Consider the following 19,331-nt stretch of genomic DNA (forward strand, 5'->3'; position numbering starts at 1 on the left):
TTACCATGTGACGAGATAAACATATCAATTTATTTCCAGTATTTCTGATAGCATATGTCATATCATCTCGTGCTGCCAGCAGAAAACAGTAATGGCCACCTCACACCAAAAATATAGCCTTTGAGTCGTTGCAATTAAGGTAGCATCTGAGGTTGAACCTAATCATTTCCTTAGTTTCTGTGTGAAGAGAGTCAAATGCTATGTGTAGCCGTTTAATTCAAGAGCTAGATCGTTTAGTTGTGTACATTTTGAATCTGTGGCTCAAAATTCTTTTCATGCTCCTCTCTGGAATACTGTCATTCTTTGTTTGTTAGTCTTGTCCTAATTGAGTATAGTACTGGATAGAAATTTCCTGATGCTGTGTTTTGTTGTTCTTCTGCAGCACATTCAAAAAGAAGGCGTCCAATGCCATAAAGGAGATTTGGAAGTTTGCTCAGAAGGCTGTCGGAACCACAGACGTCAGGGTCGATGTGAAGCTGAACAAGTTAATCTGGAGCCATGGTATCCGAAGTGTGCCGATGAGGGTTCGCGTGCGCATTGCCCAGCAAAGAAACGAAGAAGAAGATGGCAAGGAGGAGCTCTATTCTCTAGTACCGAGGTTCCTCCAGAGGGTCTCCAGGGATTAATTAGGCACCACGGTCCTCGATGAGTCACAGCGTCTCTGACTGTAGATTGTTGGTAACTTGGTTATCGAGAAGCCATAATTCCTGTAACTCAGCATCCATCTTTAGTAATTCATAACTTTCTTGTGCCCTAAGAATTCTTGTTCTTTTTTTAATTTTTTTGTGTGAGGTGGCCATTACTGTTTTGTGCATTGACTCAGAGGCTAAACGTAGCTTAAGCCAAAAGCAATCTCACAAGACACAGCACCAAACCTTAAAATTCTGGCAAAACCATGAGCATTCTGTCCAAGTTGCTAAGTAGCAGGATTAAACCATTGAAAAGTTTTAGGTTCTTGAAAAATAAGCCCCTCAAAACTTCAATTGATGGTAAAAAAAACACTTGTGTACGTGACCGTTATTGCACTACAAGTGACGGGTCTCTTCTATATTATGATTCCTGAAGTTTCTCTCAAACCCTAAAACCCTAAAACGACGACGATAAATTTCAAACCTTAGGTGAAACCTATATGTAGAAAGACCCAATGTCTGATTAGGTTTTTCATACTAATTAGGGCCCGTTTAGAACAATTGGACCCATTTTTTCTGGTTTACTGTAGTGTTGGAAATAAGTCCAGCTCATCATTAGGTTTTTCATACTAAGATCGGCGTTTTTGGTGTTCTGTTGTATTCATATTTATGTTCTTTTTTTTTCACATAATTTAGACTATTGAAGTGATTTTTTTTTCCCCGAATAACACAACAACGTGTTAACTCTCGTCCATGATATTCGCTTTTTGTTTATAATCTTTGTAGTCATCCAACCGTGACTAGATAAATAGACGAACATAGCATGCATGATTTAATTTTCTAATCCCCAGCCAATTTAATATGGAATTAGCTTGGCTCTCAATGGATGAGTAGGAGTTTCTCCTCAAGATGGTTCGTTACCGATTCACGAAACTTCTCACTTATAACCGAATTTGTTCATAATATAAATCACTTTGTAAAGAAGATTTCTTGCAAATATGAAATCGTTTAGTCATCGAACTAGATAAAAAACAAATGGTCGGATACAGTACAAGCATCAATGAAGTTTCGTAAATCAGTCACAAAGTATCTTGAAGAGTTACTCCTATTCAATCTTAAGGAGCCAAGCTTTCATCACTTCATATTTCACATTCTAAAAATTCTTCATGAATAAGAACATAAAGCTACAGTGATTATTTCTTGGCATGGATACAAATGGTCTCAAGATAATTACTAGAATATATAACCTTTCTTTTACCCAACTTCTAAGCTCTGTGATCTCTACTAAGATTCCTGAATGAGTAAATTCATCCCGCCCTATGTGCAGAAGCAATGAACGAAACTGAAGCAACGAATGCCATCCCGAGAAAAACCATCACAAACAGTTTGTTTATTGAATGGATCAGCTCCAGCTTCCACAATCCGAACCCTACTTATCAGGTCATAATGTTGAGATAAGCGGAATAAGATTCGTCCTTGAAGGTCGACAATGGCGCTAGAAGAAAGTTCCTTGGTGTCCCCTTAGCAACAAAGCTGATAGGATGATACTGATTTATTCCACTGGTCATCACAAAGCTGGCTGCCTGATTGAATCCAGCCCTAGATGACTCTGAACTGCAGACGAGCTTCAAGTCTGCATTCGCCTCAACTTTTTCACTATACACATAGCAACCTTCATTGCTTTCGGACTCTAAGGATACCGTGGTGTTCCTTCCATCCAAACCTTGAACCAAACGAAAAACTGAAGTGTCCCTACTAGTGGACATGTCTGCTATACCGAGGTTCTCGTCTTTCCCTTGCTGCACCACAACCTTTCCTGGAAGATCAAACAGTTCTAGCACGATTGATTTGCCTATAACATCATTCGCTGAAGAGAGTTCTGTGGACATGTCACTTATAACGAGTCTGAAAGTGGCATGATTAGCAGCATCAGTGCCAGTTTCAGGAACCTCGTCCAATCCAATTGATTCGTTTAAGTTGGCTATGACGAAACTTGAGCTTCCGGACTCTTGGGATAAAGAAACCAAGAAGTTATTATATGAGGAAGGGATTGGAGTTATCCAGTCCGAAAGAGACCCAACAGAGCCAGTATTAATGTCCCAGTTACCACTCGTATGAGCCGCAAGCAGATACGGACCATAAAGAATTGCTTGAACCGAAGCGTACTCAGGCCGATCATCTGAAATTTGAAGGATTGGTCAGTTATGTATCATTCATAAAAGAATGTTTTGGTTAACGATAGGAATATACTATAAACTACCTTTAATAGCCTCTGTTCTTAGACTAATGGGCAGCTCAAGGGTCAAAATGTCACCAGGACTCCATTTTCTTGTGACTGTTAGGAAACTACCTGCTTCACGAATATGAAAATAATATCAATTAATCCTATAGTTTGAACCCAAAATCAAACACAAAGAGGTTCGAAACTGATACCAACTCCAGAAATAGAGAGGGAACTGCGAGTGTCACTCTCACCTGGAGCTGGAACACTCAGACTTTGACCATTCAATGCTGCATTTGCACCATTTGAATCTGTCCAAATTGGAATTCGCAAGTTCAACGTAGATGATTTGCCTGTCCCCTGCATCATTGAGATCCAGTATAAAAATTCTATGTTTGACTTACAAGGGCACAAGACAAAATGATGCTATATGTGTTTGTTTTAGTGAATCTATACTGAAACATACACATGTTTGTTTATAGACAAGGGTGACTCTTTTATAGGTTTCTAAATGAGTGTCAAACGCTGGAGGACGTGTTTATGATGTCCTTGAAAGTGTTTCACAAATCCTAATGAAAATAAGAGAACTGCCGTGCGTATCAGAGAAAGAGTAGAAACACAATTGCAACTGAAAAGACTGAGCAATAAGATGGCAGAAGGATGAATTGTGAATACCGAAAGAGATAAAAACTTCTGTCTGATAATGATAATGTCAATGACAATGTCACACATACCTCCGCTGAAGAAAATGTTTGCGCGACTCTAAGGTAAGGATCCCATGAATTGACATGATCAACTGTCTGATTAACCACTATTTGTCCGGATTTCCAATCAAGGAAGCTTGAGATATACTGGATAATGTAAAGAGCAGGAGCTTCTTTCTCCTCTTCAAAATATATGGAATCTCCTAGCTTTGAGAATGATTCAATACCTACAAAAGCATTAAGAACTTAGACATAACTGACGGTCGTTTGCAGTACTTATAACAGAAACAAGTCAATGCAATCTAAATTTTTCTTCCATCAGAATGAGAAAGCACATCATTACAATATATAGATCATGACGATTTTAGAAAGAATCTGATTTTCCCCTTAAGGGAAAGGTAAGAGAGACAAGAAAATCCCAATAAATCTCATACCAGTGCCATAGCAGCACCAGAAAGACTCGAAGGGTTTTCCCCAACCATGGTAGCTTCTGGCCTTGGAATTTCCACGACCCAGTGGAAGCATGTAAATCATGACTCCAGGCTCTGTCCCTCTTTGGATGCCTAGCACACCATTTGTCAGAGCTCGCTCGTAATAATCCGCATATGCTGTTTCTTTGGTCCATCTAAACAGGTGGCGAGAGACCTACAAGATCATTGAGATGTGCTAAAGTAGCAGCAGAAACAAGGCCTTATCATGCATAACATCAAACGATAATGATGAACTTATACACTACACAAAATTATTTTGACTTCCCATAGTTGCACCTCTTTCAACAATAGACTAAATTATAACCGCTATCGTGTAATATATAAGGTACGCCAGCACCAGTTCTAGCTTTATGAAATGAAAAATACTCAAAATTTAAAATCAATCAATCAACTTCCCGCTTAACTATAAAAAATCCATCAGCCTTGAGAACGATTACAATGGGCATACCTTCAGCATGTTATAAGTTGTGCACGACTCCTCGTTCTCAGTTTGTAGAGTGCTCGCCAACCTTTTAGGGTTGGACCTGTTCACAAGTTGAGGAAAGCAAATCCGAACAATTCGGGATCCATGTTAAGACTTTATAAGTACTTATCCTCAAAGTAGTACTGGGATTCAGGCAAAAAGGAAGAGCTTATTATGAATGAGCTGAAAATGAAACATCAATATCTGGTTTTTAGTACCAGAACTCGCTCGCTGATGTCCCTCCGGTTGCATAGCTGTGAGAAGAGTTAACAACGTTCATAAAGAAAGTACTCATTTCCTGAAAATTTCAGATTTTTTTTATAAATGTCAGAATAAACAACCCTTCACTAATACTAATGATATAGTCACTAAGGAAATAGAAAAAATGGTAATCGAAAGATTAAAAACAAAATAAAAAATGCAAGAGCAATACCATTTATAAAAAGATAAGTAATATCCATACAAACTTGCATGGTGATCGTGTGCAAGGGGGAAAAGCCGATTTGTTGAGCTTAAAACATAAACCGTAGAAAGGATCTTAGGTTTTGTTGATAATCGTTGTTCAGATACTCTAAAAGATGATTAAATCATTTACCTTATAAAGTGGATCACCAGTGACTTCATATCGCATTTGAGCACCGATAACAATTGGGATATGCGTGTTAGCGTGAAAACCAGATATGTCATCAGCCTGCAAATATCAAAACTACTTGATGAAAGGGATTCCAAAAGATAAGGTTCAGAGAAGCTAGAAATTAGCTGTCATAGCTGGTCTTCACCAATGGGAAGAGAAAGGAAAACAAAATGTGCAAGAAACCCAAGGTCAAGCTAGACATACTGAACCGAAAATAATGGTTACCTGCACTGCCAGCACTCCCAGAAAGCATGGTTTGTCGAAAAGATGAGCCAACAATAAATGCTTTGCATCTCCCTGAGCATAGTAACAAGAAAGGTCAATGCCACAACTCTAATGTTCAAAATACTATAAGTCTATCAAGTAGTTCGCATATCAATGGAAACTAGAGTTCTGATGTGGTTGCCATCGAAATAGTAAATTCCATGAAACTTCTACACGGGCTTTTTCCTAATGTTTAGAACGGGGCATATGACATACATGAGCAGTGTTACCTCCCAAATACCATATTTTCAAAGAAAGGTCCTAACAAATAAGAATGGTAGTTCCTACTACTGCTAATTCCAACCCGGACAAAGACAGAATTAACTGTCTGCACGAAAAATGAATGATCTAAAAGATGAGCCAAGAGTACATTATAATAAATCTTACGTACCGTTATAGCATATAGCTTATAAAGAACATCATTCATCCCACCAGTTTCTTCATTGAGTGCAGTATAATGCCTTTCTACACTGTACTTAGATATCACATTCTGAACACGGTTGTAAAAGTACTCAACCATCCATGTGACAATTTTTAACGCTTGAGCATTATCAGCAAATATATACTGATCCAATAGGCCTGCCAATATCTGTCGAAGTAGACAATTCAGAAAAGCTAATGATGCGTCCCTTCGAATCAAAACGAAGTAATGGCAATAGATAATAAACTAAGTAGATTCTACCTTGTGAATGGTGTAATAAGGAGCCCAGACAGGCTTAACAGCTTCAAATCGATCAAATTCTTCCGATGGAAAGGCAGAAAGATATCCGCTGCCAATTTTTTTCTGACAAAGAGAGAGACTGTCCACTATTGCAGACATTTTATCTTTGAGGATCTGATTATGAGTGCTAGCCCACATTTGTGCTGTTGCACTCAAGTAATGCCCTTCAAAATAAAAAAGCAAGCCATTTATACACTCCACACAACCCGAATTTTCAAAAAATAAAATCACAATTGAAAACAACCCCATTGCTGAATTTCAGTTATATATCAGAGACCAAGGCAGTAGAATGTGGAGACAGGGAATGCCTCTATAGTATATCATTCGTTCCCCAAAATAATCGGAACAATGTGCAAGTGTTCTCCAAACTAAAACCGAGGTAAACAGAATCACATTGTATAGATATGAGAAGACAATATCAATGAAGAAATGTATTAACACGTGAGAACAGAGAAATTACACTAAAGCTATGATCAAAAGGCTTAACAATGTTGACAGAGAAGACAAAAGGAATGAGTTAACAAATAAGACTAACCTACGAAATGTCCCCGAAGCTCACAAGTAGGGTCCTCCCAACCCTTATATGGTGTTCCAGGGGTTGGCAAACCCGCTGTCTGACGAAAGTTCCAAATTAAACTATCTGAATCCAACATCAATAAGTACTCCAAATTTGTTTGCTGTGCCCTTCCATGTTGTGAAGTTGGATGCAACCTCACATCATGCAATGGCACTTCCTTAAGAAAACCTCCGGAGGCCTCAAAACCGCCAGAAGTTTTCATTTTCCGGTACATCATTCCCCATTCAACTTCATCTTCTTCCCTCAGTATCTTTCTTGGGAGCAAATCCATCCACGCCGAATCATCGGTAGGTATCAAGTGGTAGTATGAGAATATTTCCTCCTTGAGTGTCTCATTGTGGGAAGATAAGAGGTCATACCGGTAAGTATGTGATGAAAGCTGAGTAGGGATGTTTGTACATTCCTTCCCCACAGCAAAACCACATAGAAGAAGGATTACAAACACAGCTAACAAATCAATAAACACAAAGCCCTTCATTTTCATCAAAACCCCAGATTAAAATTATCCCAATATGATTGAAACCAAGTAAATAAACACCAAAAAAAAGGCCCACTAAGCAGTCAAAATTCAGTCCACAAACTTCACATTCAATTGCCAATATCAAAAAAATTCAAACTTTACCAAAACCCAACAATTAAAACCTCTGGAAGTCACAAAATACTCAAAGTGTTAAATTTTTAACAAAAACCCAACAAAGAAATTCTCTGAAAGTCACAAATTTCAATAACATTAGAGCACAAAGCACCAGAAAAGAGGCAGTTTGAGCTCAAAAGTCCAATTAAATAAAATCAAAGCATCTGGTTTTTGAGCAAAACCCAGAAGACAACTCACTCCAAATTCAGGGAACAACTGTATAATTTATAAGGGAGAGAGAAGGAACTAGAAAAAGTTAAGAACAGAAGCACATGTGGGAGTGAGAAAGTGAGAGTGCGAGGCTAATATTCTATTTATACACACACACACACACAGAAAGGAGAGAGAGAGAGAGAGAGAGAGAGAGAGAGAGAGAGAGAGGCTAGAGTCCAAGATTGCAATCTATATCAAAAACCAAAACCATCCCGTGAAAGCTAAGAAATGGTCACTATTTGGGTAAATTTAATTTGGAATATTTTCACAGAGCAATAATTCTACAGAATTTATATATATATTTATTATATCTATCTATCTATTTATACACAGTTACACAGAGATATAGAGAGAGAGAAGTGAGGTGAAGATCACGGATACGGTGTCGTGTTTTGAGGCGGGTTTGACCGGGCGAAGGTTGGGGGGTTGAGGGCCATCGGAAATGTCTCCGAGGAGGAGAAGAAAGCAGCACCAACAGGTGGCCTTCTTTTCGCTCCCTTTTCAACTGAAATTTCAACTTTCCGTCCCTATTTATTTTACTCATTATTTATAGAATAATGTTATTCATATGTTTTAGTATCACATTTTTATATTATTTTAGATGGTATTTGACGTGGACGGCATATTATTTGAATTAATTAAATTTTTAAATTTAGTTCATTATTTAATAAACTAATAATTAATGAAAACTAGTTAATTAAATGATGATTGTGGTATAAAATGAGTCTTTCTCCTTCATTTCCTTGGGTTTTGCAAATTTTTCAAATGATGTGGCTGTCCACATCGGTATAGAAATGTGGTATAAAAACATGGTATGAATAGCATTACTCTATTGTTTGATTACTCTAAATTACATGAAAAATTTTATCCACATATTTGTACTTAAGAGGATAAAAAATTCATTTTATTTACACTTAATAATTCACAATTCAAACCTGCACTATCCTTTCTCTTTTGTGAAAGGTTGTGGACGACAATTTTTTTTTTTTCTTTCAGAAAAAAGTTTAGAGGGAGGGGTGCCCACCCCATCCTAGAATTAGGGTATACCACAAATTTCTTTGGACTTACTGAGAGGGTTTTGGTCTTTCCTTTGTATTTTACAGATTATCCGCTAAGAAACATTGTCGACAACAAGACTCAATCTAGATCTTAATCTAGCGAGGAGAATGATCCTTACTACAAATAATTTCATTATTTTTCATGAAAGATGATCCTCGCCGGTTTCTCTTTGTGAGTCAATTTTTGTTAGGTGTTTATATTTAATTTTTAAATAAAAAAAATTATAATAATTTCTAATCGTATGATATACGATGAACGGATGTGATTGAAGGATCCTGCGAGGATCCTCTTGGATTTTTCATATATTTTGGCTGTTCATGTGGTGTGAATAATGTCCATGTCCATCAACAGCCATAGGAGTATGATTTTCTACCCTTCTATTCCCATTCTCTTCCATCCCCTCCTCTCACACGTTGTTTTTTGTCTTATTATCTTTATAAAAAAATCAATATAAAATGTTGACGTGGTTTAACCGTGACCATTCAAATAGTAGAAGATGAAAGGCTAAAGAGATTAGGAGGATAGAGAATCCTGTTCAATATATGTTGTGAAAAAGTCAAGGTGCCTCAATAGTTAGAAGGTAAAAGAAGACAAGAGAAAGATTAGATTAATTACATTAATTAATGATATTTTATCACAGTGCTAATCAATCAATCAATCAGCAATTTCTAATTTGGTAGCATGAATGTTGAATGGTCAAACAGATGATTCCAATCATCAGTAATATCGGTGATGTTGGAATGGAGAGAGATGAAAAAATGATTAAAAAAAAAAATTAATAAAAAAGGTTTAAAATTTTTAATTTTTAATGATAAGAACAAAATAAATGGTAAAGTGAATAGTATCATGATTGATTTTTTAGTGTAAAAATGTGATTTTTTGTTAAAGTAAACAGTACCGAAAGTTTTTCGTTACAGTTCCCTAAAAAAAAAATACAGAAAGAAAGGTAAGTAACATTATGTAAACTTCTTATTATGCTCAAATTTGTTGAAAGTATTCTTGGAAAAGACATTGAAGTGGTTCGTGCAAAAAGGTCATAATTTTAAAGTTAATTTTATTAAAAGCATTTACAAACGAGCTGTGTAATTATTTAGGTGAAGCAAACGTTTATTTATAATTATTTATCCTGCAAATAGTTCCAAATCATGATAATATCCAAAATGTCACATGTCTATCGTAGTACGGTCTAATAGTATTCTTTTTTAATTGTAAATAATAGGCCTTAGTTTTGAATTTCAAGAATATTGTGTTTGCAACTAGCAATATTTTCACCAAAAATGTTCACAACCATTTTAAAATCATTTCTAAACGAATCATGTGCATAATATGTCGTTATATTAAAATAAAATCACACATCTCCGTTTCAAGAACTCATATTGGCAGTATCCTTCATCTTACAGCTGTATTAATCCCAGAAGATTTGATGTGTAATTGCTTCCAAGGAATTTTGCTTTCATTGTTACATCACAAGATTAGGATCTGAGGTTATTCCAATTTGTAATTTTCTCTTTTATCCCTCTAGTAATCGTTATTTATTGCATAGTCCTTAAAAGATGGAAGAAAATTGAAGTGAATGTTTGGTCTTTCTCATGTTACATCGAAATGAGAAGTTTTAAAGTAACGAGAAGTTTTAGAACTCATGTTACACCGAAACAAGAGGTTTTAGTATAACAAGTCGTTTTAAGTATAACTGTATCGCACATTGAAAGAGAAATTTTTTGATGTGAACAAACGATTACATCAGTGGATATTTGTTATCGACCAATGATTGCGTATTGCCTAAGCGGTAGAATCACAGTGAGCTCAAAAGTCATGCACTTTGTTTTTCTTGGATCTACTGCAGGTGGAGGGACATTTTTGTTGACTAACTTTACTCGTGCGACATTTTATGCAAACATGTACCGACTCCATTGTCTTTTGATTTTTCTTTCATCTGCTAACAAGTTGCAAAATAATCTCCCACCCAAAAAGAATTAGATAGACTATATTTGACTTAATAGTATTGTCTTCATGTGGGTGGATGGGATTTCATGTTCAACTCACATAGATGTCGAGAATGATACATAATTATAATGATCGTACGATATTTAGTTGTAACTAACTCTATTATGGTAGGATAGTTTGGTTGTAGCATTGCGAATGCAAATGTAAAAGTGTTTGTCAATATCCTATCGTTTGATAAAAGAAAATATAATAATAATAACAACAAAACCTTATCTCAATAAGTAGGGTCGGTTGTATGAATTCTAAAACATCATTCGATTCGGTTTTGCACCAAATATTTCGTTAGCTCCAAGTATTCCATGTCTTTTCTTAGAGTCTCTTCTCAATTTTTCTTAGGTCTTTCTCTACCCCTTTTATCCTGAGTTTCTGTCTCATTATTGCATCTTCTAGTCAAAGCATATGTGGGTTTTCGATTCACATGTCCAGAAGTGATGTATAGACATAGGAAGAATCTAAAAATATCACAAGGTGATATATAGGTATATTTGAGTCACAAGTGATGTATAGATATAGGAAGAACCTAAAAAAATCACGAGATCATGAGGCACAGACAACTTATCCTGCAGGTTACCGGTTACAGTCATTACCTTTGCTTTTGCATATTATGCAATGATATAACCTACTGGCATGTGTGATATATGTACGTGTGTATATAAACGATGTTGCGGGAAAAAAACCTAAACAAACCTCAGATGCATAAATAAACGTTATTAATCACTTAAGCAGCAAGCTCCTCGCAAACCCTTATCCGAATAAACCTAACCTATTCTATATGTGCATGACAGCACATGTATTGTTGCTCTCGTTTGCACTTTGCATTGCTTACAAGGCAGCTGAGGATCCTGAAAACGATAAGTGGTTGGTTTCTAATATTTTCAAACAAATAAATTTGCATTTGCTGACAAAATGTGGAAGTTGGGATCATTCCTTACCCAAAGGGAAAGATGGAAGTTTCAATAACATTCCTTCATACCTTCAAAATTAAAAAAAAAAAAATAGAGTAATGAGGACAGATTTTTTTACATAACTTTTGACACATGTTTTGTGCGGCCTACTCTGTAATGTATTTCAACAATCCAAACCGTCTATCTTTTAGGACTTCCCTCAAATATCATGTCTACTAAAAACCACATAGATTTGAACCTATATGACCAATGGATTAAAGGTTTAGAGCTCCTTTCTGAAATCATATAAACGGTTCAGATCGTTGAAATACATTATGGTAAAAGACTGGAAGAGATCCCTAAGGGATCTCTCCCACAAAAGCCCACCAATCAATTAATCTAAACCCTTGAAATTTGATCAAACGGCTACAAACATGAGGTCCCTTAAAAAATTATAATAATTTTAGTTATTGGATCAAATTTGAAGGATCCAGATTAATTGATTGGTGGGATTTGGTGAGAGAGATCCGGAGGGATCTATTGCCGTAAAAGACTTGTAGCTCTTGGAGCTCTCTTGAGTTTTATAATTGATGGTAGACCTCCAAAACTGGATCGCTTGCCGTAAAAGACTTGTAGCTCTTGGAGCTCTCTTAAGTTTTATAATTGATGGTAGACCTCCAAAACTGGTCCATTGTGTACTTGGCTGGGAATAACAACAATGTCAACATAGGAAGAATTATTGGAAAATGATCTGAGGCTTAAAATTTTGCGCATCATGTATGTGAGACATGAACATCGACATGAAGGAGACCATAACCCGGTGAAAGCTACAAGATAACAGGACCATCGGTAACCCTACAAATAATACCTTAAATAACTCCACCTCCAAAAATAAATAAAAACAAAAGGTTACAAAATACTTGAAAATAAACAATATTATTAAAATAATAATAATAATAAAATATAAAAAAACTTTTCGTTAAATCATTAACAAATAGTGTGGTTTGTTTTTCTCACCGTTTTACTTGAAACGATGTATTATGGGCTTGAATTGAAGGAGGGTAACTTCATAAAAATCAGTTATGTTTTTTGTCGATTTATATCAATGGAGTTGCAGCACAATCTGATTAGCTAAATAATGTATAATGATGAGTAAGCTACCATTTGACCCTTGAACTCTTACTCTACTTAAAATTGGCCACTTGAACTATTTTTTGGTAAATTAATGCTCTACACTATTTGAAATTAGCTAATTAATCCCTCACCGTTAGATTCGAAGGATTTCATCCTTTCATTCCCTTTGTTGACCAGCACTTGATTCACTCTTAAGATAAAGTCAAGTCAGTATTTGACCATTAAGTAGATGAGATTTTATCGACTTTGACAGTGAGATGTTAATTCACTAATTTCAAATAATTCACGAGTTAATTTATCAAAAAAATAGTTCTAGGAGTCAAATGGCAGTTTTTTCCATAATGATATATTGAAGCATTGATGCTTAAGAGGTTATTTTCTGAGAAGAGTGCAAGGGCTATAGTGTTGTAGAATATGTCATGTATACCGAGTACATTGTAATTCCATCAAAAGCAAGTGACTATTAGATAAAAATAAAGTTTCAGCTACTAAGCATGGCATTGAAGCGATTGGTTGAGCCTCATCATAAAGTGTTCTAATCTGTCCACTGCTGTTTGATACCTTGATGCGTGGGGTCACATTAAGCACATTGTAAGCCCTCGAGTATGTAGCATATCATTACAGCTTGCACCACAAAATATATAGCAAATGCAGAAACTGCAGAGTTCAGTCAACTTTTAACCAAAGCTGAAACTAAAGAGTAACTTGAAAGGTAATGGAGCAGCACACAGTGATTATCGCTTTCTCATTCACTTTCAAGTCACCCAGATTTTCGGGACCATGAGAGAGAGAGGTCCAAATTTTCTGTCCGAAAAAGAGCTCAAAATTTTCATAAAATATTGCTCATACAATTTCAAAACTGGAAACTTGTACAATAGCTAAAAGGCTGCAGAAATTATAACTGGCAAAGAGCAAGACCTAGTTATATGATCCACACAGCATTCCTACAACCATCTGTAATAATATTCCACCAACCGGTACGAGGAAATTTTCCACTCAGGGAGAACCTCTTCCTTGGTAGGAGTACATCCGGTACTCGAGGAGCAGAGGGAGGAAGAAACCGAATATCCCGGAGATAGAGCTTGGCAAGCAAAGTTCTGAAGGGGGCTGATATCAGACCAGAATCAGTCGAAAACAATATACCCTTACAACTAGAAGCGGAAGCAAAAATATTCATATTCTTAACATCATATCCCAAAAACGCGATACGTAATTCTAAGGCAGTAAACAAACTTTAATCTCTCCTCCTGCGCTTCTCGTGTCTTTCGTCCCTCCTGCTTTCACTCCTACGCTTCTTTTGTCTTTTGTCCCTATCACTCTCACTTTCAGAAGAGCTTGATGAATCTGATTCTGATTCAGACTCGGAACTAGTTCCCGAATCTGATGAACTAGAGCTCCCAGATTCTTCACCTGATTCTGTGTCAGACACAGGTTTTTGTTGTTGCATAATGAGTCGTGGCATATGCTTCAAGTACTCACGCAGGTTCTCGGTGATGCCACCAAGCCCAATGGATGTGAAAAAATTAATGGCAAAGCGGGTGTTCTTGGGATTATCCTTTGGGAAAATAGAATCATAAGATTCCTGCATTGCTGGATCTGTGAGCCGCTCATTTAGCAAACGGATGCCAAGATGCTCTGACAATTCCTACACACCAGAAACAATAGAAAATCACAACTGTGTACAATATTCTCTAAGAAACAATCTCCAGCAAACGGATGCCAGGATCTGTAAGTCAACATTCTCTAAGAACAATAATCAGACAAATGAGGTAAATCATAACTTAAGAAATTAACCACAGAAACAGGTGTCAATTTGGTAGGTAATGATATTTCAAACCACTAAGATTAAGAAAAAGATTAAGAAAATAAACACAAACATGAACAAATGTCCTACATCATGTTATTCAAAACAAACTTTACATGGACAAGGATTAATTAGAGGCAGCGGTCACTAATGATTGTTAGCAAGCTGACATTATATATATTTGTGATTCGAACCTATTCTTGACCAAGACCAACCGACATTATATATTTATATCTGCTGATCTTTTCGCCTTCTTTTTCTCAATCAGACTTATCATTGTCAATAAGTTAAAAAGATTTGGAAATAAAATAATTATTTCAGAGGTAGAAGTAAACTAATAATTGTCAACATTGTAACAAGCAATGGTAGGCTTCAGAAAACGAAACAGAAATGTAGAAATATCAAATTTCTCTTTTGTTACCTGGAAAAGGATCTTGATAAAAATACGAGAAGATGAAGTAGTGTCCTCTTCAGTCAATCGTATATAGGCCAACACATGCCAAGGAAGGGCATCTGTGCCGAGTAAATGGGCGAAAAACTTTGCAACATTCCGTAACTTATTTGTCTCAAGCCGGTGGATCATGGAATACTGTTGCACAAAGCATTTCTCAAAATTTTCCTGGTGGACTTTGTTGATCATGCAGAACCTTTGCCCCAAGAGACCATAATACCGGAGGTAGGTTCTTTCTTGACTGCAACATTCCAAAAGCATGACACATAGTTCCATCTGTAAAAGGTCAAATCAAGACGATTGTTTTTTTTTTATATGAGAAATCAAGGTCAAATAATGAAGATTATCATTCTTCAACAAAATTGCAAGTCAATCAAGATAAATACTATATAGTCAGAGAGTTTCAAAAGCTTTGTTGTTAAATTGCTGCACTCTTGAGTCTAAACATGATTCACATATTTGCAAATGTATTCAGTTTCTATTAATCTTCATATTAGGATAATTAAAATTCACATTATAAGATTGTGGTTAAACAGATTAGCTGAGCACAAGCAGTTTTTACATTGATACTAATATTTTAGTTCATTCAAAGCATGGCACAAAGACACATCCAGTTTCCTAGTTATCATATGGAATAAGATAACTACATCATGCATGACTTGTATCACTCACCTCTTGACCAGGCTCAAGTTTAATCTTCAGGAGCTTATGACCCGCCTCCTCAAAATCTACACTGGACATGATTGTAAGATAGATAGTTCTTCTAAGATTCACAAGATTTGTCTCTGTCTCGTCTCTTATCTGCATCTGCTCCTCATCCTCTTCCTCAGATTCTTCATCATCGTCATCGTCATCATCGTCACCATCTGACGCTACATCAGAACCTTCTTCATCTTCAGAATCCTCACCAAGTATGGTTTTCTTCAGTTCTTCATAGCGGTTCTCATTCTCAAGGAAATCAGGATCAGCCTTGAAAAGATCTAAAAATGAAGACAAATCAAAATGTTAACATCTCTAACGAATATAACCGTAGGAAAGTAGAAAATCTATGAATAATTAACATCATAAGACATACCAAGGGTAACTTCTGAATCTATTTTCTCTTCAAGAGAAATTTCATGTGTCAACTGGTCTTCCTGCTCTACAAGGTCCAGTTCTGGACGAACAGCTGGGTGCCCCTGCAAATGGATATGAAACAATAAATTGTAAGCTCTCGGAGTTCTTTGTTGCTATATAGTTTACCATCATAGAGACAAATAGACTCAAGCCACGAAACCTGAAACTTTGCTTTCCGTATCGCAAATAAGTTTTCAATCAGATATTGAACTCTCTTGTCTATTTCTCCCTCATGAAGAATTCCACGAAAGCGCTCAAAGATGCCTGCAAAAGTTACAGATGATAAGAGCAATGTCAAACAACACCCTGAAAAAGAAAAGGAACTATGGACCCTATGCAATATAAAGTCAAGATAATTGGGACAGTGGAGGAACCCAGAGCAGAACCCAGGTCACCAGATTGAAAATGCACTTAAAATAACATCCAATTCAGTCAATTTTACATGGGTGCACATCTGTCTTACATATCATCAAAATTATTAGTAAGATGCAATACATAATAAGCATGCGGAAACAAACAACTGAAAAACAATTTGTATAATCTAGCTATGTAAAACTTCCAAATATTAGTAAGATGCAATGTATAATAAGCATATAGTTGATCATAAACACGTAGATCATGCTAATGAATCAAACCCAAAAAGCACATAAATGCTACCAAATCAAACAGCATACCCACCGTGCAACCCTTTAGGCGAAAGGTCCTGCAGTAATGATCCACACTCAGTGACAAAGCCAACAGCAACTTCAACACTGTCATCCGTAGGGTTCTCCAACAGAACTGTGAGCAATTCTAAGGCAATAATCTCGTGAGCCACTTGCTGGTTGACCAGATGAGCTATAAATTTAACAGCAGCTAGTAGTTGCGGCTGATCACAGAGTCGAGCCAATTAAAGAAGAGGATTAGAATCAATATATGTAAAAGATATATTATGTCTTCCAAAACTTTATTAAACGAGCCAACAGCCCTCGGGCGACGGTGCTGTGAGGACTCATCCTTTCAAAAATGAAAGTGGAGGCTGAGTCGAGGGCTCAATACTCAGCATGTGTGGGCATGAAATTACTGAGAATAAACACAAAAGAGTGGAGGTAAAATAACAAAGCATGGGAGAAAAAACACACCTTGTCATTCCGCTTAAATGCTCTCTTAAGCTGTAAGACAATTCTTCTCAACAAAAGTTCACCAACCTCAGGAAACTTTGTGTTGACAACAGCAACCAAGGCTGCAAACACATCAGTGAAACCTGGAGATGCCATCTGTGATTTCATACACGAACGGCAAAAGAGGCCCCGTCCACGAATCAGATTCTCAGCAAAAATTTCAGGAATTATATTTTTTATGTTTGCAGCATTGACCTTGTTCACAAGACCATTAATGCTCTTTCGAAGGGCATCCCATGTCAGTCGCTGATACTGAACGCTGCTTTTATCTTCAACCTCTTTCATCATACGGGCCAACTTAAATGGGGGAATGTAAACCCCACCACTCTTTCCTGTATTTGCCACATCAGCGTTCATTTTTCCTTCTGGCAACCGTCCTTGAGGTATTGAATTTCCATTATTTTCCCTCAAACTCCTATCTTCTCCTTCTCGTCTTTCATCTTCCAGGTTTTTATGAAACATTCTCTGATCATCATCTCTTTTATCCTTTTTCTGTTCTAATGTTCTATGCTCTTCCCTTTCATCCTTGCGCTCTGAATAGTGACGCGAATCTCGGCCCCTACTTCTATGACCACCATCAGTATCTACCCCTCTACGTTCACTCTCACGCCTATGTGGTTTCTCCCTTTCATCCCGGTAACTACCTTTTTCCCGTTCTCCACGCCCATTCTCAGACTTTCTTTCATTCCTTTGGCTGCCCCTGTCTCTCTCTATCAACTCCCCTTCTTCATCAGAACTTTCTCTGCCTCTGAGATCCCTTTCAGTGGACTTTCCCCTGTCCACATCTCTACGACGCTCATCATGATGCTTAGTTCTACTACTATGACGACGATATTCACCTCTGATATCATCATCGCTCGACTCACTACCATACCCTCTAGCCATTATCTTACGCGGAAAAAAACTTCACTAGGAACTCAAAAACCAACTGCCCACAACAATTTCCAACACCCGTCACTCAAGACCCAAATCCCTGCCATAAATGACACCACACAGTTAGTGTTCGTGCATACAGTAGTGCCGAAAGATCCAACTCAAGTATAATGCATATAATTCACGATGAGCAATGTTAACATACGCTGTATGCTTGATTTACTTAATTTCTATGTGCCGTAATCACATCTTCACAATTTCACATTTTCGGGTGTTTTAATTTCACTAAGACAAATCTGAATTTTTGCAGTTACGAAAGCCAGAAACAGTACACAGGGTTAAAGGATCTAAGGTGCAAATTGAAGTCCTTGTTTTTGAGAAGAATTAGAAAATTAAAGTCCAGAACTCTGAAGAAATTAAATGCCTTTTGCAGAAGAATGAAACCCTGAATCGCTAAATCATAAAATTATCCAAAAACCCTATATCGTAGAAATTTGAAAATTGCAGGTAATCAAAAGCTCAAGAATTTTGCACAGAACAGAAGCATTAAGTTTCAAATAATAAAATACATAATTACGGAAGAAACGATACCTGTGTATGGAGGTGCTTCAATGGAGGAAAGAGAGAGAGAGAGAGTGGAAGAGAGAGAAGCTCCAAAATCGGGAGGAAGAAGCCGCGAGTAGGTTTTTGATTTTTAGTTGCTTCGGCAACCAAACGCTTGAGAGAGAGCGTGATGGAACGTCTGTTTTAGTTTTTTTTTTTTTTTTTTCTTCTTCTGGTAAATACTTAATTAATTAACAACATGGACTCCAAACCAGAAAGGGAGGAGAAAAAAGCCCAAAAACAAGTAGAAAGCCCAATGGTTGGTTTTCTAGTTTTCTTATTTTTGAGAAAGCCCAATATATATTTCCTTTATTGATAGTTTAGGGCCACTTTGGTTTGAGGATTGACTTCATTGGGTACGGACTTCCTACGCATATTATTAGGTCTGTCAATTTCTTGTACGACTCGTTAAGTCAACACGTAAATAAAATCTTTTGAGTCAATCAGTTCAAGATTCGGATATTGAGTCACCTGTTAAGAACCTGTTAATGAATGGTCGTTATCCATTTACATGTTAAGAACTTGATAAGATAACAAGTATAACATGAAAACGACATGAATACAACTCATTTGTTAGGTCTATACATTAGGCATTACAATTTCTTGCATGACTCATTACCCTGATACGAAACGACACAATATTTAACTAATTGGATTGTTATCAAGTCACTTGTTAAGAACCCGTTAAGATA

The 19,331-nt window shown here is 36.7% G+C and overlaps 2 protein-coding genes across 3 annotated transcripts; both read right to left on the minus strand.

Moving 5' to 3' along the window:
* Positions 1–1,726: 1,726 nt before the first annotated feature.
* On the minus strand, positions 1,727–8,039 carry LOC137715095 (uncharacterized). 2 transcript variants are annotated; one of them, XM_068454320.1, is made up of 12 exons: positions 6,663–8,039; positions 6,089–6,291; positions 5,798–5,995; positions 5,368–5,439; positions 5,104–5,199; positions 4,727–4,806; positions 4,494–4,569; positions 3,989–4,199; positions 3,585–3,781; positions 3,105–3,210; positions 2,890–2,979; positions 1,727–2,808 (listed from the first exon to the last, which is right to left on the minus strand). In XM_068454320.1, the coding sequence occupies exons 1-12, from the start codon at positions 7,186–7,188 to the stop codon at positions 2,066–2,068; spliced, it is 2,598 nt and encodes an 865-aa protein (XP_068310421.1). In that variant the 5' UTR covers positions 7,189–8,039; the 3' UTR covers positions 1,727–2,065. The 2 variants fall into 2 exon arrangements, with proteins under 2 accessions (XP_068310421.1, XP_068310420.1); XM_068454319.1 differs by having other exon boundaries at positions 2,890–2,982.
* Positions 8,040–13,220: 5,181 nt separating this feature from the next.
* LOC137715244 (uncharacterized) lies at positions 13,221–18,766 on the minus strand. Its single transcript, XM_068454497.1, has 8 exons — positions 18,628–18,766; positions 17,125–18,136; positions 16,682–16,871; positions 16,164–16,267; positions 15,963–16,065; positions 15,560–15,867; positions 14,858–15,163; positions 13,221–14,277 (listed from the first exon to the last, which is right to left on the minus strand). The coding sequence occupies exons 2-8, from the start codon at positions 18,046–18,048 to the stop codon at positions 13,867–13,869; spliced, it is 2,346 nt and encodes a 781-aa protein (XP_068310598.1). The 5' UTR covers positions 18,049–18,136; positions 18,628–18,766; the 3' UTR covers positions 13,221–13,866.
* Positions 18,767–19,331: the final 565 nt, after the last annotated feature.

The sequence above is a fragment of the Pyrus communis genome, chromosome 14, assembly GCF_963583255.1.
Source record: "Pyrus communis chromosome 14, drPyrComm1.1, whole genome shotgun sequence".
Taxonomy (NCBI): domain Eukaryota; kingdom Viridiplantae; phylum Streptophyta; class Magnoliopsida; order Rosales; family Rosaceae; genus Pyrus; species Pyrus communis.